This window comes from Galleria mellonella, unplaced genomic scaffold (assembly GCF_026898425.1).
Source record: "Galleria mellonella isolate WM207_F2 unplaced genomic scaffold, CSIRO_AGI_GalMel_v1 utg36, whole genome shotgun sequence".
NCBI classification, from domain to species: Eukaryota; Metazoa; Arthropoda; class Insecta; order Lepidoptera; family Pyralidae; genus Galleria; species Galleria mellonella.
The window spans coordinates 3,060,318-3,083,780 of record NW_026442086.1 but is presented as its reverse complement, the minus strand read 5'-3'; the positions used below and the strand labels follow the sequence as shown (position 1 = coordinate 3,083,780).

Below are 23,463 nucleotides of genomic sequence, written 5' to 3'. Positions count from 1 at the left end.
GAACCTACAGGTATTAAACAATAAAACAGTGTGTTAATCCGCTATACCAACGAGATACCGAACGTACTCGTATAGTTCGTTCGGTTTCTCATTGTGTGATGGATTTATCTTCATTTGAGGATCAGACAATTGGTGTGTTAATGTAACATTGAATAACCGATTATTGTTATTAGTTCTCTGTATTTGGTAACTTTTATTAAGGTCTAGCTGTATCCCGTAGCTTTTCCCGCGTTAATTAGGATATAAAGTATTCTACATACATACATATCTGTTACGCTTGTCTTCCATTAGGGTAGGCAGAAACAATGGAACGCCAAATGCTTCGATTCAAACAAACCTCTTTCGTTACTTCCACATTCATCAATCTTTTCATATACGCTCGTCGGTTACGGGTACTTTTAATTTGGCCCTTCTTCAGCACGTCGCCTATTTGGTCGACATACGTCCGTCTAGGGCGGCCCCTACTGACATCTCCATTCATTCTTGCTCGATAAATCTCTTTCGTAATTCTTCTTTCATCCATCCTCTCCAAATGGTCAAACCAACGCAACATTCCTTTTTCGATTTTTGTCACTACATCGTCTTTTAGTCCACACTTCTCTCTAATCACACTATTTCTTACTCTCTCTAAGGGTAGATGTGCCTTATTCTAACTTAATACATAAGTATTCTACTTATGTATTAAGTTACAATAAGGCACATCTACCTTTGTACAAAATTTATTTTTTGTTGTGAGGATAGAAATTTGTATGTATGGTAAGTACATAATAATTATATTTTTTAGACCGATTTTAGATTATATTATCAGTTTTAAAAAAACTATTTTCTTTATAAATTTTATCCCCTAATTTACATTCGAAACTTGATCAAATCTTTAGTTAAGAAAGTAATTGAATAAATATTTTACCCTGATTTCATGATTATTGTTAGTAACACAGTTTTACAGAACACTGACTGTTGTGGTATATTAATAGGATAAAATGTTATTGGCGCAGGCATTATAAAGATTTTGCCTATTATACCCGTTACCTCTTTCCTGATGCCGGGGAAGATGGCGAGGAAGGCAAGATAAAGCGTGAGCGCGGCGAGCAGGAGCGCTAGCGCCGGCACGTCTGCTGCGACAGCTGTGCGGTTGTGGTAAGCGTATAGGGTCGGCCCGCCTTCCTCGCGGAACGCGTCGAACCACCCCTTCATCGCTCACCCAGCCTGGAAAGAAATTAATCATATTAATTTTTTTTGCTAATTTTGTTTACATAATTATTAAATTTGATATGATTTTTCAAAAAGTATAATTAATTTAACAATATTTGGTAGTTTAGTTACTACATGATATTAAAATCCTTGGATTAAGGAAAGTAATCAAAATTGATAGATCTCCTAATATATATACGAATAATAAATACCAAATGAATTAAAAAGTTTTTTAAGCCATTTCAAAGATATAATGCATTTTCTTTTATTTCCTAATAGTTTTTACCCACGACTTCGTCCATGTGACGCGTGACATATTGTTTATTCGGGACAAAAAAATAGCCTATGTTCTTCTCCATCTCAAATATTGATATATGCTAAATTTCATAAAATGATAGAGAGATAACAAACAATCAAACAAATACACTTTTAAATTAATAATATTAATAAAGATGTATAAAGTCTTTATAACTACTTATTTAATTATATTGGCCGTTTGAACTTTAGACATTTACCTTGATTCAATCGAGAATTAATGACAAAATTGACGGAAAATTTTGTCTATCTAGCATTTACATGATTCTGAGCATACAGGCTCGGCTAATTGACTAAACATGGCCATGAGCAGTTTATTTACTGACGTTACATGCTGGTGCTTTGTTTTACAAAAAGTGTATAGAAAATTAATGTATTAAATTCCACTTAATGAAAGCTTTATTTCATCGGAGTTAAAGTAACTTATTTTAAAAATTAATTAGGACATTATACTGCTTTCCATCATTATAATCAAGTTTCTGCTACAGTCATTGCCTTCAGGTATAATTACTAAGCACGCTGGTCAAATGATGGCCGTGAACCCAAGATATGTGCGAAAAAATATGACAGGTCTTTGCTCGATCAAATGAGTCGATACTCAAATAGACAAATCAGGTTTAGTCATAGTGTAGCTAACAACGGAAATATTACGTAACTATTTACTTATAATAACTCATTTTGTATTTAAATTAACTTAACGTTATATATTTAAATTAACCCTGTTCGCCGCACCGTAACTGTTAATTTTCTTGTTTTGACTTCCACGAGATAGGCTTTGCCTAGTATGGGGTCATAGCTATTATGTACCATAGGCTAATATTGTTTAAGGAAATAAAGTTATTCTTATCTTATAATAATATCAAAAGCAAATATGTATTATTGAATTAAGACAAGCGGATTTCTGATTTACACTAAGGCTTGTATTAAAAGATTGATCTCAAGTATACGAACAATATTATGTGCCCATAAAAGAAGCTTAAGAAGCTATAAGTTAAAAGTTAAATACTATACAGTAAATGATAAAGTTTAGAAATTTTATAAAAATATATATTACTTCAAAATATCGGGAAATTAGACATATATTACACGAGCAAATATATTACACGAGACCTTCTTTAATTATTTATAAATAGTTATTAATAATTAAACATAGTTTACACTTTATAATTAATTGAATTAAATTTGGAATAGATTCGTCAAACGAGAACGGTATTATTGTATTATTTATACAGATTTATGCTATATGCATAAATCTTAGAACACAATATCGTATAGTAACAATTATTCATTATTGTTGCATTTAGATTGCTTTTTTCGATTAACTATGTATCTCAATTCGCCTGTATGTTTTTATGTATTTTTTACGCAACTACCTCATCATTTATGCATTGATATTAAAAAAATTATTTTGCTCAAATATATTTATGTTAGTCCCATATAATTTTTATCACGATTGAAGTATATTTTTTGCCGTATATTTATTTTACAATCATTAATTTTAAAAATGTTTTACAAATGAATTCTATACAAAATGGGAAGAAAAATAGTTAAGTTAGTAGAAAACTAAGTATACAAGTGTTGTTAGATTGTCTTTGAAAGAATTAATATTGTATATAGTTGGTCGTACATGTAGTCTTGGATTCTTACTAGAGTTTTTGAGAGTTATATGTATCTAAAAAGAATTGGTAGATAAATAAAAGTGTGACGCTAAAAAAAGCAGTAATTATAGATAGAAATTATCGATGGTAGACCATGCTCAGACGACAAGCAGGCCGTGATACGAAGTATGTGCAAATTACACAGAATGCATCGTTAACTGTTCTAAAATGCTAATTATACCATCTCGTACTTGACACGGATTGCGATACTTACTGTAATAGATTTATGATGCCGTAATAATACTAAGTAATATTCGTTTAAGGACTTCAAGTTTTGCCTTAATAATTGACATTTAGTATAATAATGTTCAGTTTATGTTGGCATAAAAAGTCAACAAGCTCACGTGAAGAACATAAAATCTTGTAAAATTAATAGTAAACCAAAGTTTTTAAATTGTATCCGTCTTACTACAAAAAAGTTAAGCATGTGATAGACTGAAGCTAAGTATAAGTTTAGACGTCTTATACGACACTGCCTTTAACATCTCTTTATGTATAAATAAAAGAATGTCTGTGTTATTAAAATTAAGGAAGTATTTAGAGTAATATTTTAATACAATAGTTTGTATTAAAATTTTGGCATACAAAAAAATTTCATTACACCGATTTAACAATGTTTAATCATACACAGAATTTTGATGAACACTGTTTAGCTAGATAGATAAATATTTAAAATATTTTTGTGGTAAGATTTGCTTTTGGAAATGTTAATTTACACTAGATTGAAAATTTTTATTTTTATTATTTTATGATTCGACGAATTTTGAATCCGTTCAATTATATGCAATGCACATGGGCCTATGTGCATATATCGATTTAGATTAGAGTGGTTTTTTTTTAAGAATGATAATGGAATGGTAACCCTGCCTGCGCTATCGGTATACACTGGCGGGGCACCAGTGAGGGATGATAGGTGAAGATGAAGTAGGTCAGTTAGCCCATCATGACAAATTCACCAATGAATTGCCACGATGATTTCCAGGGGGAAGCACGAGGAGGTCGAACGGATAGGGTATATTGCTAGTAATAGGGTTGCTAATTCCCATTACTAACAATCCCTTTCCCCCCGATTCCACTACCCTGGATCCACCCTGGATTAGGTTATCGATTTAGGGCAGGGGCCTATAGTCATGATATACAATACATACGTAAAACACGACTTTGGATTATTTATACTATACGTGTAATTGTTGAGATTTGGATAATCATTATTGTATGGAAACCCAAAACACGTTTAGTTGGTGTTGCAAAAAGATCGCCAGTATCTCGTGATCTGGTGACGTGGCCGGAATGCAGTGCAGGCGTATTGTGATTGCGACATTTCGCAGCTGCCGCCGTCGCCTTCGGGAAACGGATGTAGAATTGCGCTTACGGTGCACTCCACTCGACTGGTAATTAAATTATTTAATGCTTGTGATGCTGAAGAGATTGTGCGCTTGCTCAACAGTGTTCATTCGCCGGAAAGATAAATATACATTGTCTAATTGGTATCGCACCTAGGTATCTAAGTACCTTGATTAGAGACCGCCCGGTCGTAAATTTTAATTTGTTTAAACTGGAAATTTTACGGTCTTTAAAATCATCAGATGGCTGTAAAAGACACTAATTTATGTTTATATTTACATATATATACTAAGTTAATGAACTAAATTATTTTATGGGCACTCATAAGGAGAAAAATGAAATCTCAAGTGAAGTAAATCCTAACAGAAATAATTTCCATTTACAAAATAAGGTAAAAAAATTAAGGGCCTTCTACTGAATATTGTCTGCCGATGTGTTAAATTTTAGTAAAATCCAAAAAATATTATTTAAAAAATAATTCTCAATTTTGCGATAATAATTTAAAAGATTAGGGAGTTAGGTGCTATTTATTATAGGTATTCCTATTTATAAATCTATTATTGATTTTGTTTTAATTACTAAGTATATTTTATATATTTGTATTTATATATTTTTACTTTTTTCACTTTGCACTTTTATTCAAAAACTCTTCATTAGTGTCACATTTGGTAATTATTGTAAATATATGAAACATACATAAATCTCAAGTAAACACGACTCAATGTTTTATCGGGTAAATAGTAACTGATTGATTGGTGTTTGTAATTTATTAAATGAAATGTATAATTATTGACCTTTAGTTATTAGTACGATTTGTTCTTGACATAAAAACGCGGATCGACATGTCGGAAGTGTATTGGTGCTCGTTGTAGGTACACGATGTATGCATGTGGGCAGCCGGAAGAATAATTCGCTCTAGGTATTTATTACCAGCAAGGCTGTAAGTAGTACTTATCTTTTATTCATGTACTTGTATACTAGAAAGCTAACCTTTTCTGAGGTTAACCAGTTGGCTATAAACTGTTTTTTATTCGTAATCCTACACATTATTACACATAGCTACCTCCAAGTCTTTATTCCTAGTTTATGAGGTAGGTGAGCTGAATTATAAATACACGAAATGTCATGTATATTATAAATATACGGCATAAGGCCATTATTAATTTATTAAATTATGTATTCAGTAAATCGAAACTTGTTTATTACATGTATTGTAGTTAGTGGATTATTTTAAGTGTAATAAATACAAATAAATCTTTACAATTTAATTTTAAAGAAATTGTAATGTATTTGCATATTACTAAAATAAGAGAATGTTTCTTTATTTGTAACATACAACAACATTGTTTAGACTGTGATATAACTATAAATTGTAATAAGCTATAAAAATTAACGTTCTGCGTGACTCAACGTTTCGTGTTTAAGGCTTTGTTTTTCTAATAAGTAATAATAATTGAGGAGTCTTTGTCACTATTATTTTTTTCTCTACAATCCTGCAATTATTTAAGAAATTTCGTTGTTTTTCTATTTATAGAAAATATAGCATGTAAATATACATAGATGGACAGAGATAATAGAGAGATAGACAGAACATAATTAAAATCAGTTCACTAATTTATAAAAACGTAAAACATAAATGGCAAGTCTGTATTTGACTATTTCGTTTTAATATTAATAGGTAGGTAGTAAATCAGAATTGTAGATTTTATATATGAAAATCGACTGTTACTACTGCTACTACTATTATATAAATTAATAATTGAAAATTCGAATAATTATAAAGCTTAAATATTTTACAGAAAGATTTTGAGATAATACCGAAAACATTTTAAAGAAATATGTAAAGTCCTTTCATTCTATTTAAACATTTTCTTTACATAGAACATAGCTTTGTCAGATATTATGAGTATTTAATTTATGCCTTCAGACACTTGTTGTACTATTATGTCAGACGCTAAGTGGCTGTCTATTAGCATAGTAGTCGCGGAAACAACATAGTGTGTGTGTTTTATTTTATGTACCGATTCGTCTCTTCATGTTTTCGAACACAAGGACATCTATTGAATTCTGTTTGTGACTATGCCGTTCAGCCAGTTCTAAATGTCTATCCGTATTTTAATGATAATCACACGTTAACATTTAAAGATTTTCGTGAGATGTTTTTCAAATGTGTGTTTCTATTAAGTAACGTTGAAGAATGTAATGAACTGTGAATTGAATTGAATTTCACAATTTTTAAATAGATATGGTTTGCTCCAGTAATTTTGTGACGTTTGGAGTTGCTGTTTTTCATTAAAAATTTACTTATAGACACGAGATTACATCTATAACATATTATATAGGTATAATGTTTATTGACAGGAATAACGTAGATTTGTGGAACAAGATATGTTTTCAATAGACTTCTTTTATTACTTCTAAGTGTTTTAACGCCTTAAAAATTTGTCATGAAATTTAGTATATGCGTAGTGTTTAGAATGGAGAAAAGGCTCCTTTTTATGCCTATGCTACTTTTATTTAATATATTTCGGTTACGCGAATGAAGTCACGGGCGAAAACTAGTAGATAAATAAATACATGACGATACTCGAATGTTTTATAATGCACAATGTAAAACTATACGAGAATACAGGAAATTGGTGAGTTGGGAACAGGAAGCTCGCCGCGGTCGTTGAGCTCACGAGGCCGAGCGGTCACTATCACCGATGGTCTGACCTTGATCATCCGTCGGTGATAGCAAGGGCAACCATAGGCGCCGCGGATAGGTGGGTGGTTTAGGTGTACACAACACGATTACGACCATATGGTCGTGTATACTAGTTGTTTCATGTTAATTTAAAAATTTTATACATTCTTCCTTTCTTTTGAAGTAAAGCAAGCTAGCAACCCGCTGTGGCTTTGCAACTGGTGCAGATTATATATATAAACTATCCATATAAACAGATCGAAGCGAACAGCGACAATTATTATTAATTATATATAAAAAAAAAGAACTGTTTGTAGTTTGGAAACGGTTAAACCAATTTCAAATAACAACTAATACTTTTATAGATGTGTAACTTTTTATAGTGTTTTATATTTTATTTTATTGTCCCTCTGTGTGTGTATGTTGTTATGAGATATGTACATTAATTCTGATGTTGATTATTTTTGACTTGCTTTGTAGGTATATAGGTACTCTTATTAAAGAAGTAAATTTTTTATAGACCTTAAATTAAAAGTTTTAAATATTTTTTTAAATAAGACGTTAGACACTGAAGACGTATTGGATATTTTTTTTTACATTAATATATTAAAATGAAGTGAATACTTTATCCAGGTTAAGGTTGTAATACCAGTTGACATCTAAGTGGTTTATTTATTGAATACATCTTTCAAATTTGCAATTAAATATCTTTAAAATTGTTACTAGGTTATTATTATTTATCTTAGATATATATATATATATATATATATATATATATATATATATATATATATATATATATATATATAGTATGTTGATTTAATATTACATTTTATACACAAAGTTGTAGCCCTAATATATGTATATTATATTATTAAATTTATTCATTATTACTCGTAGTTTGTTATTAAAAATATATTGTAAATATTTTTATTTTAATATTGTAAACCTAACATATATTTATCCACGCATTTAGTGGAAATATTATTCTTGAATTTGTTAGTAAACGAGGTTGGACAAAGTAAGAAATGAACAAAGGAAGCCCGAAAGGAGTACCAATAATTGTTAACTTGCTGTAAACATATTATGATGAACAGGAATGAGAAATATGCTAAAAGGGAAAAAGAAATATTAATTTGGAAGTGAATTGGATACAAGAAACTTGAAAGATCCACAAAAATAGAACATTGAAACTTTCAAGAGTACTTCTTAAAAGGTCAATAACACATCTGCAACTTCTCTGATGTTGCAGGTGCCTATGGGAGGCGGTAAATACTTACTATCTGGTGAGTCGCATGCTTGTTTTGTTGCCTATGTTATTAAAAAAAAAAAGATTAAGAGACCGTATGGAAGAATTATGAATAAATATAGGTAAAACATGAATATAGTATGTCTAGAGAAATAACTGAATCAAAATCAGAATAGATTAAAAAATCCAAATAAGAGAAAAGGACCTGAAAGATAATGATAACTGGATTTATATTCTTAATATCTTTTTAGAAACTGGTAGAACAATCCCTTAAAAGGATACTAATAAATTTGATTTAACTTAGTACGAGTTTACCTACACATATAATATATCATTCATAAACAGATTTGTGACTTTCCCCTAAGCAAAAACGTGTAAGAACTTTAATTTTTTAGTATTCACATTAATATTGTTCATTGTTGTTGAAACTTTGAATACATTTTCGAGTAAAAACACATATATGTGATGTTCCATATGTTATGTAATTGATAATATACTCTATTCACCCATTTGCATATTTCAATAAAAATAAAAAAAATAATGTTACATAATTTTCAGCGGTTGTCTACATTACTATTAGATAATAATACTGGATAACTTTTATACAAAATAGGTAAGTAATGATAATAATACTATATGATTTAGACCTAGCAATTTTAGGACAGCAATTTAATTTATAGTCATTGTAAAATGATGGTTATTGTAATATGTACATAGGTAGACTCAAGGTATGAAATTGTACTCCGCTAAAGATCAGGTTCACAGTACAGGTCGCCAACTAGTTGTCCCCTGTCAAAGTCATTACACACACAGATGTAGGGGAAGATATTTTAATACTATGTTCTTTACCATCTGCCAACCGGGCATCTATATAGGTATATTAAAACCTTCAAAGTGGTTAACCTTTTAATTACCTCAGTCGCATCCGACAAAGACTTGTGTTCGTATGTTTGTTTTTTTCCGTTTATCCAACTTCCACATTAACGCAGTGAATAAATATATAGACAAAATATAGAAAACGTTTAAAATATTCTAAAATTGAATGTCATAATATAAAATATTCAAAAATTTTAATCAATTGATATATTTTTATATATTAATGTTTCGAAATGCTGCAAAAGGTGAGTTATAGCTATAAATAATGTTTTATTTCGGGAAAGTAATTAATAAAAGATAATATGACACTATAGTACTCTTTAATTTACAAAACTTTTAAGTAATTAACCTTGGAATACTTGACCTGAAACATGCGATGCATATTAATAGAAAAGGAAAAGACAAGAATCTAATCTGCGTCGGTATGTTTGTGAGTCCAGGAAAATATTTCATAAGAACATTAAACAAACTTCAATTATAATGTTCTCCAACGATCATGGACCAGTCAAGGGCGTTCGAAGTCGAGGCCGAGGGCATTATAAATAGTGGAGTAGGGACGAGTATCTACTTTACCTTAAGTCGACGACAGGTGAGTACGTCCGATTGAAGAGATACTTGAAAACTTTGTGATCATTTGTACTCAAGAGCGTACGAGATGTTTGTTGGATGAATAATTACAGTCCACAGTCACTATGTATGCTTGTAGTAGACTAAGAACTAGGTTTATCGCTCAAGCATAAAGGTGCACGTGTAGACGTTTCAGGGAATTGGCCTCGACGGCTCCGTGAGTGGTTTACGATCGATCCCTCTCAGATCACGTTCGAATCTCACGGATATGACATGACGTTATTTAAATATCAATTATTTTTGTTATTATATTAATCAAATGAACATTGAATTACTGTATATACAATAGAGGTTACATAAATTACTAATTAGAAGTGTAATTACTGTATGTTAAAATATATAATACAAAACCGACTTAATTACTCGAAACATTGTAGAAGTGAGCAATATGTGCAATTTAATGTTATTTGTGTACAATATAGGTATTTTTCTGAAATGTGTACTTTGGTTATTCGCAATAGAGCCTAGAACGTATTATCAATGTTGTAATCTCTATTTCTTGAAGTAATCATCATCATCTTCATATCAGTTGTTACCTGTATGTTAAGGGAGGGTTTTGCCAGTAGTTTCTTTGCTTGGCAGGCGAGTTGACAACCGCAGTTAGGCTTTGGGGATGTTTAAAGAGGAACGCTTCTGCCGATTCCTCGATCATTAAGCTCCCTTAGTCGCCTTTTACGTCACATACATGAAAGGAAGGGGTGACCTATTCCTTGCCGGGAAGACACGGCTATCTTAAAGTAATGTTAATATCAAATTTTCATGAATGTGAATGTGAATGTGAAAGGGACTCCATTTTCCGCACTTAGCCTCTCATTTGGGCCATTATGCGTATGAGTCGTGGCTAGTGCAGCCAACCTAGCTCCGTCCAGAAGCGCAGAAGCTTCCTGGGTTCTTCACAGGCCTCACGGAGCGACCTCACCGTTCCGAGGATTTCTAAACGTTGATGGGCCACAGCCTCACATTCCAGGATTACGTGAGCTGCCGTTTCTTCGGCGTTGAAACAGCCTCGACATAGAGGGCTGTCTGTGGCTCCTATTGTGTATAGATGTTTGTTTAATGGACAATGACCCGTTATTGTCCCTATCATTGTTTTGAGGTTTTTTCTGTCTAGATGTAATAAACGTTTTGATAGTCGTTGATTCAACATAGGTACGGCCAATTTTGATTGTCTGCAATCAGTAGCCTGTATCCATCTTTGGTTTTGTATGTCAGAGGATCTTTGACGAATCCACATTCGAAATTGTGAGAATGGAAGAGGAAGGAGTGGATACGGGCCTACCACCCTCGTTCCTGAGCCTTTCCTAGCTAGTTCGTCTGCGGCATCGTTACCATAAGATCCACTGTGCCCTCTTATCCATTGGAGGATAATACGGTTATTGGAAGATATCCTATCCAGTGAATGGTGGCATTCAATTATTAGTTTGTTGTTTGTCTTGTTGTTTCTTAATGTTTTTAGTACTGCTGCGCTGTCGGATAAGAATCTAATGCTATAACCATTTATTCCTAGCTTATGTACAACTGCAGCAGCCTCGGTTATTGCAACACATTCGCATTGGAAAATTGAGCTGTGGTCGCCAAGCGGTATGTGCATGTTTATATTAAGGTCTAAGGAAAAGACTCCAGCTCCTGAACCGTTCTCAGTTTTGGAGCCATCGGTGTATATGCGTAATTCATGTACACCGGATTGGTCCTTTTCCTCTTCTTTTATTTGTACTTGGTATTTTTTGTTAAATATATAATGATTATGAGTCCTGTCACACGGAGCCGCAATCAAAGGTTGATATTCGATTGCCTGGTTCAGAATAGCAGTGTGGGGACTGTAGTGATTTTTACCCCATAGATCCAGATGCATTAGTCGGATAGCGGCTAAGGCCGCTTCCTGCTGTATGTGCAGGTCTAGGGGTGTTATGTTGAGGGCCAACTCTATTGCTGTTGTAGGAGCTGTTTTCATGCAGCCGCTGACAGAGGAGCAAACCAGTCTCTGAAAGCTTTTTAGTTTGGCGGCAGTGGTCGATAGTTTTGTCCTCGGCCACCAAACCAGTGCACCATAGACCAACATTGGCCTGATTACAGCCCTGTACAGCCATAGAGTTATTTTTCAATCAAATTTTCATATTGACTATTCATATCATGGGAGTTTCACGTGGATGTAGTTGCAAGTATAGCTGGTCACAAATATGACTATTGGTTATTCAAAGTTAATAGTAGCCTTGTCAATAAGCACAACAGCGTAACGAGTGATTGTTCTTCACGAGACATTCTTTATAACGATGGTTAATTGATGAGTAAATAGTTATTTGTTACGCAAAACGCTTAGGGACGATGTCAAAACTTTTTTTTGTGAGGAATAGGTATTTGTCGTCAGCTATGACAATTTGTTTTGTTATGGTTTCATAAGAGATTTAGTGAAACAAAATAATGTATCTTTTTAACCTTAATCGCATTTCTGAAGTAGATACTTATTTTTGTTTGTCGTGGTCGGTGGTTGAAGTAGGCATAAAAATAATCAATATGCATTCTACTATTTATTTGCAAACGTTTATGCCTTTAATCTAGCATACCTATTGGTTTTGAACTGCTAATCGCTTTGTACATGTAGAAATAAACTGGAGTTCATTTTACTAATACCAATTTTAGACTGCTGCAGTTGAGGGCGAATTAAATTAAACCTTTATTTTCCGTTCATTTACTGCGAAAGGGTAATGGTTTTACATTATGTTCAGGTTTGTCGGAGTTTTTCAATGCCGTCACGGTTTTACTTGCAGATTATTGACTTTGGAAGGTCACAGTTGTCAGATAAAATACAATATTTATAACAGTTCGTAAGTATAGTAATTGTAATTGCGGGAAGTTCGATTCAAGCGTTTAATTATTTTAACGGTATAAGAATAGTTTCATAAATAAGTCGTAACATAAGGAAAGTATAGTCATAAAACTAAGTGGTATTAATCTAACGATATCTGTATTTGGTATTTAGATATGATTCTGCATATAGATGCAAATTAGTGCTAACAGAATATTAATTATTATATTGTTCAGTTTATTATTATAAGTATTAATTGCTTCAACATGCAATAATTAAAATAAATTTAATATCAAGATGATCATAAATATACGATGCGATATTAATTGAAAAAACTATATTTGAGTGTAAGAAACATATTATATTTATTTTCAACGGATTTCAAAAAGGAGGTTCTCAATTCGGTTGTATTTTTTTTTTTATATTTGATACCTCATAGAAATATAATCAAGATAAGTTGAGTAGTTTAGTTTTTTTTATCAAAATAACTGGTTTTGTCGTTGTAAGTCGGTCTTTTTGTGGAACACAGTTTTAAATTATTATCTGACCGTTGAAGAAGCGAAGATAATATTTTTCGGATGTATGTATGTATTTGTGTGTGTACATATATATCCAGATCTTTGGCACAATTATTGCGCAGTCTAATCGGCTTCGTGAATTTTATTTAAGGTAATTGAATTCTTGTAAGTTAGGGGCTAGCAAATATAAAAAAAAAATGCTGACTACAAACAAAAAAAAAACTTATTTTACATTCGTTTTTGATTTATTCATTTTCACTTACAAAAAAATTTTCAAAGTTAATAACTATTTAAATATTATCAGGTTTCGAATTGACCACGAACTAACTTATAAAGCTATCCACTTTGAGATGAGAATACGATCTTACAAGTAGGCCGATATCCTGTAGATGTTCCAGTCGTGTAGTTAGTGCATTGAAGTCCTTTTACTATTTCCGTGCATATATTATGTAATTTTAGAATAACTCGTTCAACTTTCAAGACCGGAAGGGAAAATCTGAGTATGCAACAAGCTATTTCTAAATATGACTATACGTTGAAACACACTGCCAATTAACTTTCTCCAATTCTGCGGATACCTGTCATTTGTTGGTCTGCAGTTTGTATTCAAAAGTATGATGACATAATGACAAACATAATTCCTTCTAATTGTTTCACGCACATTTCACCTAATAATTACTTGGCCAAATTAATCTAATTTTGTTGACTGGTTACATTAATTACATCATGAAAGTATATCTCTTGCTGCTACACGTATAAAAGATGGATTCGGATTGATAGAGATTTTTTGTCAATTTAAAATTTCGATTGATCTTTCAGTGGTGGGAAATATCGAGAGTCAGTGGCTAGTTCTCTACAACGGCGGAAAGAATATGCTCGGCGAAATGTGTGCAAGCCGAGTATTATGTTCGCCATAATTTTTTTCTGCCACTTATGTAAAAGACAGATTGCTTGATTTGGAATTATACTCATAAGTGATTGACTTACTTAGAAATCAAATATTAATTTTATTAGAAAGGAACTACCTAAGTACGAGAACATTTAAGTACCTAACTACCTTGTTTTGTTTCGAAATAATGAAGTACCAATTGAACAGCTGGGGTACTATGTAGTAATGGTAACTAGCCTTCGCTATATAGTATAATTTCGGTGTAATGGTCTCAATAAGTTCGTACTATTTAGTCCATAAGTTAGTTATAACTCTACTATAATCTTATAATGCACACTGTAATCAAATGTTTTCAGTAGCAATATTTATATTATAGGTATTTTATTATTACACAATGTTTAGAAAAATTGTAAAGTTTTAATAAGTATTTTAAAATTATTTTTTTATTGATAATACTTAAGAATAATGTGATTTTTGTAACTAATAAATAGTTTTAAAATTTTACTATGTATATTTTATATAAATATTAAATACGTATAGAGTTTTTATAAGATATATGGAAATACATTTTAAAATTTTGTTTCACATTATGGATGTTGATTAGCATTGAACCAACCAAGAAGCAGTTATTTTCAAGTTACTTATTGTAAAAATATAGTCAATTTGAAAACATCATTTTGTGAAGTTGGTTAAAACTATTTAAATTTGATATTATTTTCTTTATTTGTGTTATAAGGCTTACGTAGACAACAAATGTAAAATAGAATTAGTTAAGGTACCCTGCATTGTATTTGGTCAACCACGTGTATACAATACTTAGTCGTAGTAGTTGTAGATGAATTTATGTTTACTTGAATTAAGATTATATATGTATGTATATATTAACAGTTAGTATATAGATAATTCTCATTTATAAATGCGAAAGTATGTAAATAAATGTATGAATGTTACTTACTTTTTCATGCAAAAACTACTGAATATATTTGAATGAAATTTAGTACACGGACAGATACATAGGTATGTATATCCTAATTTGGCATATAGGATATTACCATATGTACTGTCCGCACCGTTATTTTATGTTTCCGTCTTATTAGCTTGCTATAATACGTTTAAAAATAAACTTTTTGCTATTACAAGTTTATGATAGGTTTATAGATAATCAATATATGACGTCACTATTGAACAGTTATAATTATAGTGAATTTTTTTTTGTATGGGTGAAAATGGAATGCTAACCCCGCCTGCGCTATCGTTTTACACCGGCAGGGCACCAGTGAGAGATGAAGAGGTGAGGATGAAAGCAGGTCAGTTAGCCCATTGTGACGAAATCAGCAAAACATAATCACAATGGTTTCCAGGGGGAACTGCGTGGAGGTCAACCTGATAGAGTATATTGCTAGCAATGAGGATATTACTAACAATCCCTTTTCCCCCAATTATAGTGCATTTATTAATAAAGATTTTTATAATACGTTATTTCCTTATTATAGAGGGCTTATAAAGGGTTGATAATTTTTATAAATAAGACGTTTAGTCGGATTAACCGTACTGTAACCGTATGAAGTAACTTAGTCCATACTAATATAATAAAAAAGACAGATTAGATTGTTCGTTTGTAATGAATAAACTTAAAAGATACTAAACAGATTCTAAAAATTTTTTCACTTGTAAAATACATACATTATCAGCGAGTAATATAGGCTATATATATATTATTTTTGAAAATCTTATCCACAGTATGAAACTAGGCCAGATATATAGTAATATATAAATGTTAAAATATTAATCTGTTTATTATACCTTGGCGCTTTAACATCTTAATCAATTGTCATGAATTTGGTATACTCGTCAGATGATAAGGAGATGGACATATACGGCTACTAGGTAAATTAATATAATCCCGTGAAGCAGACGAAGTCGCAGGTAAAATCCAGTATATACATATATTATATATACACAGAGCTTAAAGGTAACTGGCGCGGCGTAGGCCTGCCCGAGTGTGGTTTAGCAGACCGGTTACATAATCACATAACGTGGTGTTCAAGTTCCGATACAAATGTAATCGGAACTTGACCTTGCTTCTAGTTCACATATGTGCCTTAACGCTTAAAAATATAAATCTTATAACAGACTGACTGATAAATAACGGCTATTTTAGACCGATATGGGTAATAGAAGCGTGAAAATTTATACACAGGATCTACTTATGCCTCTTATAGTGTAAATTTTAACAGGACCAGCGAAACAGCTGATAATGACTACTAGGTATAAAAATATTTTTATATTATACTATTTCTTTATGTATAAGTGCCAAGTAATTAGACTCATTTTTCTTAAACCTATAAACGAATGATGTATATAATCTATGACACACTGAATTTGTGTAATTGAATATTTTATTCATAATTAATTTATTGATATTTAAATTGAGATACTGTATAAGAAACGATAAGTACATGTGCAGAATTATCTAAATCTAAAACCTTTTTTTATACAACTTAAAATGGCAAACAAGCTAACGGCCCACCTGATGGAAAGTGGTAATATAGACATGAGCAGTACCATGGACATAACAGAGTATACTGTTTCGCCCATGCGTTGCTATTTCTGAGGACTCAGGTGTTATTCCTCCGTATCCAGTAAATTCACGCCATATCCCACCCTTCAAACCGAAACACAGCCATGCAAACACAACTGCTTTACGGTTGAAACACGAATGGGACAGAGGTACCCAAGCAATCGACTTTTGTACAAAGTCTCCCTCTGGTAAAAACATCTATTATTTGAGCTCATTTTGAGAGGATAAAATATGTTTCTTAAATTAATCTCACATTGGGGTGATAGAACCTCCAACTATAAATTGCGTTACGGAACTCTTTAAAAAAAGAAACGAGAAATATGATATTTGAAATGGATTGGCGGTCACCACTTTCCATTAGACGGTCTATTTGATGGAAAGTGGTAATTGTTGCCAATAAGATAAAAAGCATCATGAACATTACCAAGTCGCAGTAATATTAGAAATGATTTTGGCATTCTTTATGTGTACGAATCAACTTTAATCCAATTAACGGCACCTCTAAATTATCCTCGACACCCTATAACTAGAACATTTAGCTTACCGCGCTGCAAAACAAACCTGGGACTGCATTAACCTCTAGCCAGAATTAGTGCGTCATACAATGAATTTAATGCCAAATTACCTGAAATTGATATAGTGCATGATAGTTCGAATTCCTACAGGAATAAATTGCTGAAACACTTTGTACAATAATCTAATAAAAGATAACTCTAATTATATACATTATATTTTATACATATATATTTTTTTAATATTTTTTAATTGAATTCACTTATAATCGTATTTTCTGATATTGCTCACAACTTAGGTTACATGTTTATTTTTATAACTAATAACGCAACTTTTAAAATATTTGTAGTCTAGTGTTATTTAATTCATTATAATTGTTACTTCATTTTCTCGCACTGTATAACTATGTCAAAGTAAATGCTGTGCATACCTATAATAGGCATGTGCATTAATATTGTATTATATTTAATGTTTGTTACACCTATATGTTATAATGCAATATGCTGTTGGTGTTCCTTAAATAAATAAACAAATCAACCCAGGTTATCAAATATTGCCTGACATTTGCTGTGTAGTCCCGGTATAGAGAGGTCACTTCTTCTGTACCGTGGTTGTCGTAAGGTATGACGAAGGAGTTTAATGTTCGAGGGATAGACAACAGCGTCCTTCTTAAAACATCATCATAGTCTAACTGCCATTGCCTACCTTCCTGTCAACCGTGGCCACTGTTGGCAAGGCCTATGTCTAGCAATGAACAATATATGGCTAATATAATAATAAAAAAATCCAATCCTGAGAACCATAATGTTATGCTTCTCCTAGCAATGATTATACGGTATTTTTACCTTTCTTCATCATAATCCACATATTGCTTTTTAAGCAGGTTAATTAATGATAGTATGTATGGCTTATGTATTTAGGTGATATGTCTTGAATTAAATAGAGGATATTTTTTCCTTATATATGTTTTTATTCTATCCAATTTGCGAGTCAAAAGAAATATAATGCAAAAACTACGCACTTCCTAATGTTGCTTATTGTTAAGGTATGTTTGGTTGGCATTTAAACTCTATACACATATCTACTCATGTGATAATTACAATTAGAACATTTGTACTAAGCATTGTAACTTGTAAGTCATAACGCTACGAGAACCTTCATTTCTGGAACAACGAGGTTACAACTCATAACAAAATTTAATATCCTTTACGTGTAATGTAGCGTAAATGTATAATAAGATGAGAATAATGACTGACATTTGTAGGTGATTATAGTTTAAAGAGGATGTTCGCGTTTATATTTATCTTCCGATTTGACGACGATTTCGAAATGCCCTTGCCGCAAACTCGCAACGCCTTTTTCTAGTAGCGTCAAACGTGTCGCATACAAATACGCATATCGACTTAATATTCATACACTGGAGATAATCGTGCATATCCGATCACTACATGCGAGTTTGCAAAGGTCACCCGTCTTATCCATCACTACAAACAATAATTTTAACAATATTAATTAAGTTTTCAAAGCAGCAGCCATAGTATGCATAAACATTATACACAAAACGGCTTTCATGACGTAGAAGTTCAGCATATTCCAGAGATCCCGAATGTTATTTTCGATAGAAACAATTTCTGTAATACACTTTTCTGGTGCTTTCTTAATTGAAACGATTCTATGAGATATAATGCATTTTGGCAGATATCTGTACAAGAAATTTTATAATAGGACAGGTGTGATTGTTAATTACTTGTAGAACTCTGACACTTCCTGGTTGATTGGTACTTATCTTTTATTATAGATTCAAGACTACCTGTCATCTATAGCTTATGGTCGGTTAGAAAGCCATCCTTTGTTAGATTAATGGATATAATCAAAATTAAAATTCTGTCAAGTGTGAAATAATACTTTACGTACAATGAATTGATTTCAAGTTAGACCATTTGTCAATTTGTAATAATGTTATACCGTATGTATAGTTCATCAATTACATTGATCATAATTCTTTTTAATGGTGTAGTATGTAGACAGACAGAAATAGATCATCGGTCACGCTTACAAGTGCCTAGGTAATTTTTCAAGCAATTGGTGCCTTGTCGACATTAGTTCGTCGAACAATTCCACTTCACTGTAACAGGTTTACATTGAGTAGTGTTTGGGCTCAACCTTCTCAAATGACAGCACGGCATAAAAAACAACGGACAGTTGGTATTCAAGCCAAGGTCCTGTAATGAGATATGTAAGGTAGATAATTGCGTTAAGAGAATTAAGAGAATACCGACTGTTGGAACAGATAATGTCATGGGATGTTTTAATTAATTTTGTGCACTGAGCTATTGCGATAATCAAAGTGCGTATCTATCTCCAGTGTGGGCAATTAATTCTTTGTGCGTTGAAGGAGATATAATTTTGTTGTATAGTTAAGGTCTGTAGTAACCGGTAGATAGATAATGATGGGTTTCTAAATCGTTTTTTTTTATGCTTCATCATGTACATGATAAAGATGTTTGCTATTGTAAAAAAGTGCCGTTATTTATTTTCTTTACTATTTAGATGTGCTTTATTTTCTTAGAGTAATCTTTTCTTGTAATTGTTTGTATATGTAATAGGTTTATTATTGTAATCTTTTAGAGAAAACTATAAAGAATATCTATCTATCTCTCTTTAACTCGAAACTTGTTTAGTTATTTTTTAAATATTTATTTTATGATTACTTGCGACAGCAACATATAAATGCTTTCAAATTAATAAAAATATAAGATTTCTATGCTAGATTAAGTTTTTCTTGTACACAGTGAATCCAAACAATAACTATTACGAAATACAGACGCAGTTACACTCAAATTAACGTGGGAACGCTTTATCTCGACTGTCAATCAGAGGTAGGCAAATGCTATGAAAATTATGAATGAGCGTTGTGCGATTCATTCTTTTGTTATTTTGATTGCATGTCGGCGGTTCATCAGATATTTATACAAGCTTACTACTTAGTTGTCAACTCGTGTCCTTGCCACACTTGTTGCCCTTTGGTTACGTTGATGTACCGGATCTCAAGAGATATCTCGTGTAAAGGTACAAGGTATTTTTGTATAAAGGAACATTTTTATTAGATGTAAGTAGATTTGAAAAACCAGACAATGGATATGTGAGGCATAACCTAGGGTATCCACGTTTGTTCTTAACATGGGCTTAACCAAAAATTAGAACCGAAAATGTACCTATATTACCATACGGATGTCATAATTTTAACGGCTTTCCCTGTTACTGTGGGAATTCGTAATAATGTTTTACGTAATTTGACTATGAGTGTGTAATAATTTACATTTATAGGCTTCGAATATTTTGTGATTAGCCAATAAATGGATACTATGCATCTTTCGATGTAATTATTTTCTCATTAAATGATGACACTTTTTATAATAATTTATTATTGCTTTTTCAGAAAAACATATATGTCAACATACTCGTATATCTATATGAGTCATAACAAAGAAGTGATTGAAAAGTGAAGCATTGCCTCAATAATTTCTTTAAAGATGGTATGGTCAAGTATTTATTTGTATTTTATTAGTTTAGGAGAAGAATGCCATGTATTACATATGTCGTGTTACTAAAATCAACATGACTTTTAGTTATTACAGATACCAGATTTCCTTATACCATTTAGTACACTAAGTTTACCATAAATTAATTTTTATGAAATAATACGAGTATTATGTTAATGCCTAATTAATATAATTCCATACGTAATACCTAAATCTTACTCTCTAAATGTAGTTTCTTTCAGTTCACGCTAACGATTTTTGTCTAGAAATATTACACTCTTACTATTTGCTCTTTAAGTGACCTACATTTTATTAATTTAATTAACATATTTATTACAATTTAGCGTACTAAATCTAAAAGCGAGAGGTCTGTCAAAGTCACTAATGGGCATGCAATTAGGCACAGTGCGTGATATAAACGGATATGCGCACGCGCCGTTTGTTGTGTAATCTCACCGGCTCATCTACGAATAAATATAATAGAGCCAGTACATCCTAAAGTAACCAACATATTTAATTATAATATTTAAGCTACTGATTACCTATTGTAACGATTTTAACGGCATTTTTAAAACAATATTTTTCGAATGGTTTAAAAAAATACCCGTCAGGTGCATGTTAATCTCGCACGCTCAGCATGTGATTACAACTTTCTGTACATAAATATGAGAAAAAATGAATTTTATTGCATTCCTTATACGAAATAGACACTTAATAGTTATTATTATTGAAACCATAATTGTTTTTTTCTTATTTTAGAACATAATTATGGTTATAAATTGGATCGCATAATTAAGATTGTTTTGGAATGTTTTTTGATAATTTCTTGAAAACAATGCTAGTTAGAAACATTGTTTTATTTTTACTGTAATATTTATTACATATACTTTTATAATAATAAAAAAATAAACATAATACGCCGTAAATATTTATATATAATGAATAAACAATTTTTATTCAAGTAAAATTTAAGCATTACTGAATAACATTTTGTTTATGATTTTATTGCATTAACTGCTAATTTTAAATGCAAATCATATATCATGTAATTTTAGGAGCTTACAACTACATTTAAATGTTCTATGTACTAAGAAATAAATTACTAAGTTTTTAATGCTTTTATAATCATTATACAATTATAAAACTTACTCTTTAAAATAACGACATAATTAAAAATGTATACAATATAATATGTACTTGAAATAATGTGAACTTATAAGAAAACAATTAAAAGTGTTTAATTACAAATCCAGAGATTATTTATAGAAGTATAAAAGGAGTAATTATCAATTTTTTTCATAATACTTGGTAAACAAGCATACAGTCCGTCTGGTGGTAAACTGCCACTGTAGCCTATGGACGCCTGTAACACTAGGGATGTGTGTATTGCCGATCCTTAAGAAACAATTTTAGGGGACAAGAAAAATAATGCCTATCAATATCATACACGTAAATCCTTTTTATCGTGTTTATACTTTATATAGTATAAGTTTTAGTGTTCAGTTTAAATTATTTTAAAATAATAATGGAAAATATATATTTTTAATTATATTAAATAATAAATATGTATTTATGTATTAATATTTCTCTCTTCCTCTATCCGCATATCTTCTTGTTTGTGCGACGACGTATGGTTGGGCTGTAGCGAGGTCGTTCTAAAGGCCACTCGCTTCTCTCAAAAGACCGAACTCCTTATTGATTCGCATTTGTCATACTTATACAGTTGCTAAATAAAACGTTACGGTATTCTAATATAATATTTAAAAAAATATTGATCTTGGACTTTGAACTGAATAACATTTAGGTACAATTACGATGCAGGTAGTGGACAAAGTACAAATGGTAAACTTACAAATAGGAATATTTATATATATATACATATATTTGTATATATCAATATTATAAATTATACACATAAATAAGGCCTACATCAGTTCTAAATACTTCAGTTTAAATTTAGAAAAATAAATAATCTTATGAATCTTTTTAGTAATATTTTATGTAGTAAAAAAAAAAAATTAAATATTAATAATCCACAGACAGAGGTTCAAGTGGAATAAACATGTTCATTGATCTTTGTTACAGTTACATTTGTTGGAATAAAAATATTATTATTACGTCCATTTGAATAGGAAATTATTTTGATTATAATTTGGTAGCATAGTATAATTTATAATTTTTTTTTGTCTCTGTACTTTATTTTATTTTATGAGCTTGTTCTCTAATTATGGTATCATAGCACTGTATGCACGCACCTTTAAAATTTCTTTTTCCAAAAAAAAAAAAATCAAATTGAGGTACAAACGTAAATAATGATGATGTAATTTTACTAATTTAATTAAGGTAAGTAAGGGCTGACGCCTCTACCAACCAACCCTGAAGAAAGATTTCTAAGGAGAATCTAGGCAGATAATTCCACAGTCTGAACGTTCGCTGTAGGAAACCGCACTGTAAGCGACCATTTAGGTTCTAGACCACGAGAATGAACTCCTTGTCGATTAATAATAGGTTGAAGTAATTAAAAAAGGGAATATTTAATATATTCAACCAATTAAATATATTTTATAAATTCGTAAGATTTTATTTTTTCTTAAAATACTGTTGAGCCTCTTACTTCTTAATAAAAATATTTTATTGCGAAATTTTAATTTTCGGAGTTACTTAATTGATA

The 23,463-nt window shown here is 31.2% G+C and overlaps 1 protein-coding gene across 2 annotated transcripts in view; it reads right to left on the bottom strand.

The window, feature by feature from the left end:
• LOC113516597 (dual oxidase maturation factor 2) overlaps nt 1–23,463 on the bottom strand; it is a 78,656-nt gene that overhangs the window by 15,624 nt on the left and 39,569 nt on the right. For both annotated transcript variants that reach the window (XM_052897531.1, XM_052897530.1), the window contains one exon: nt 1,030–1,206. In XM_052897531.1, the coding sequence (XP_052753491.1) occupies nt 1,030–1,194 (165 nt within the window). In that variant the 5' untranslated portion in view covers nt 1,195–1,206. The remainder of the gene's footprint in view (nt 1–1,029; nt 1,207–23,463) is intronic.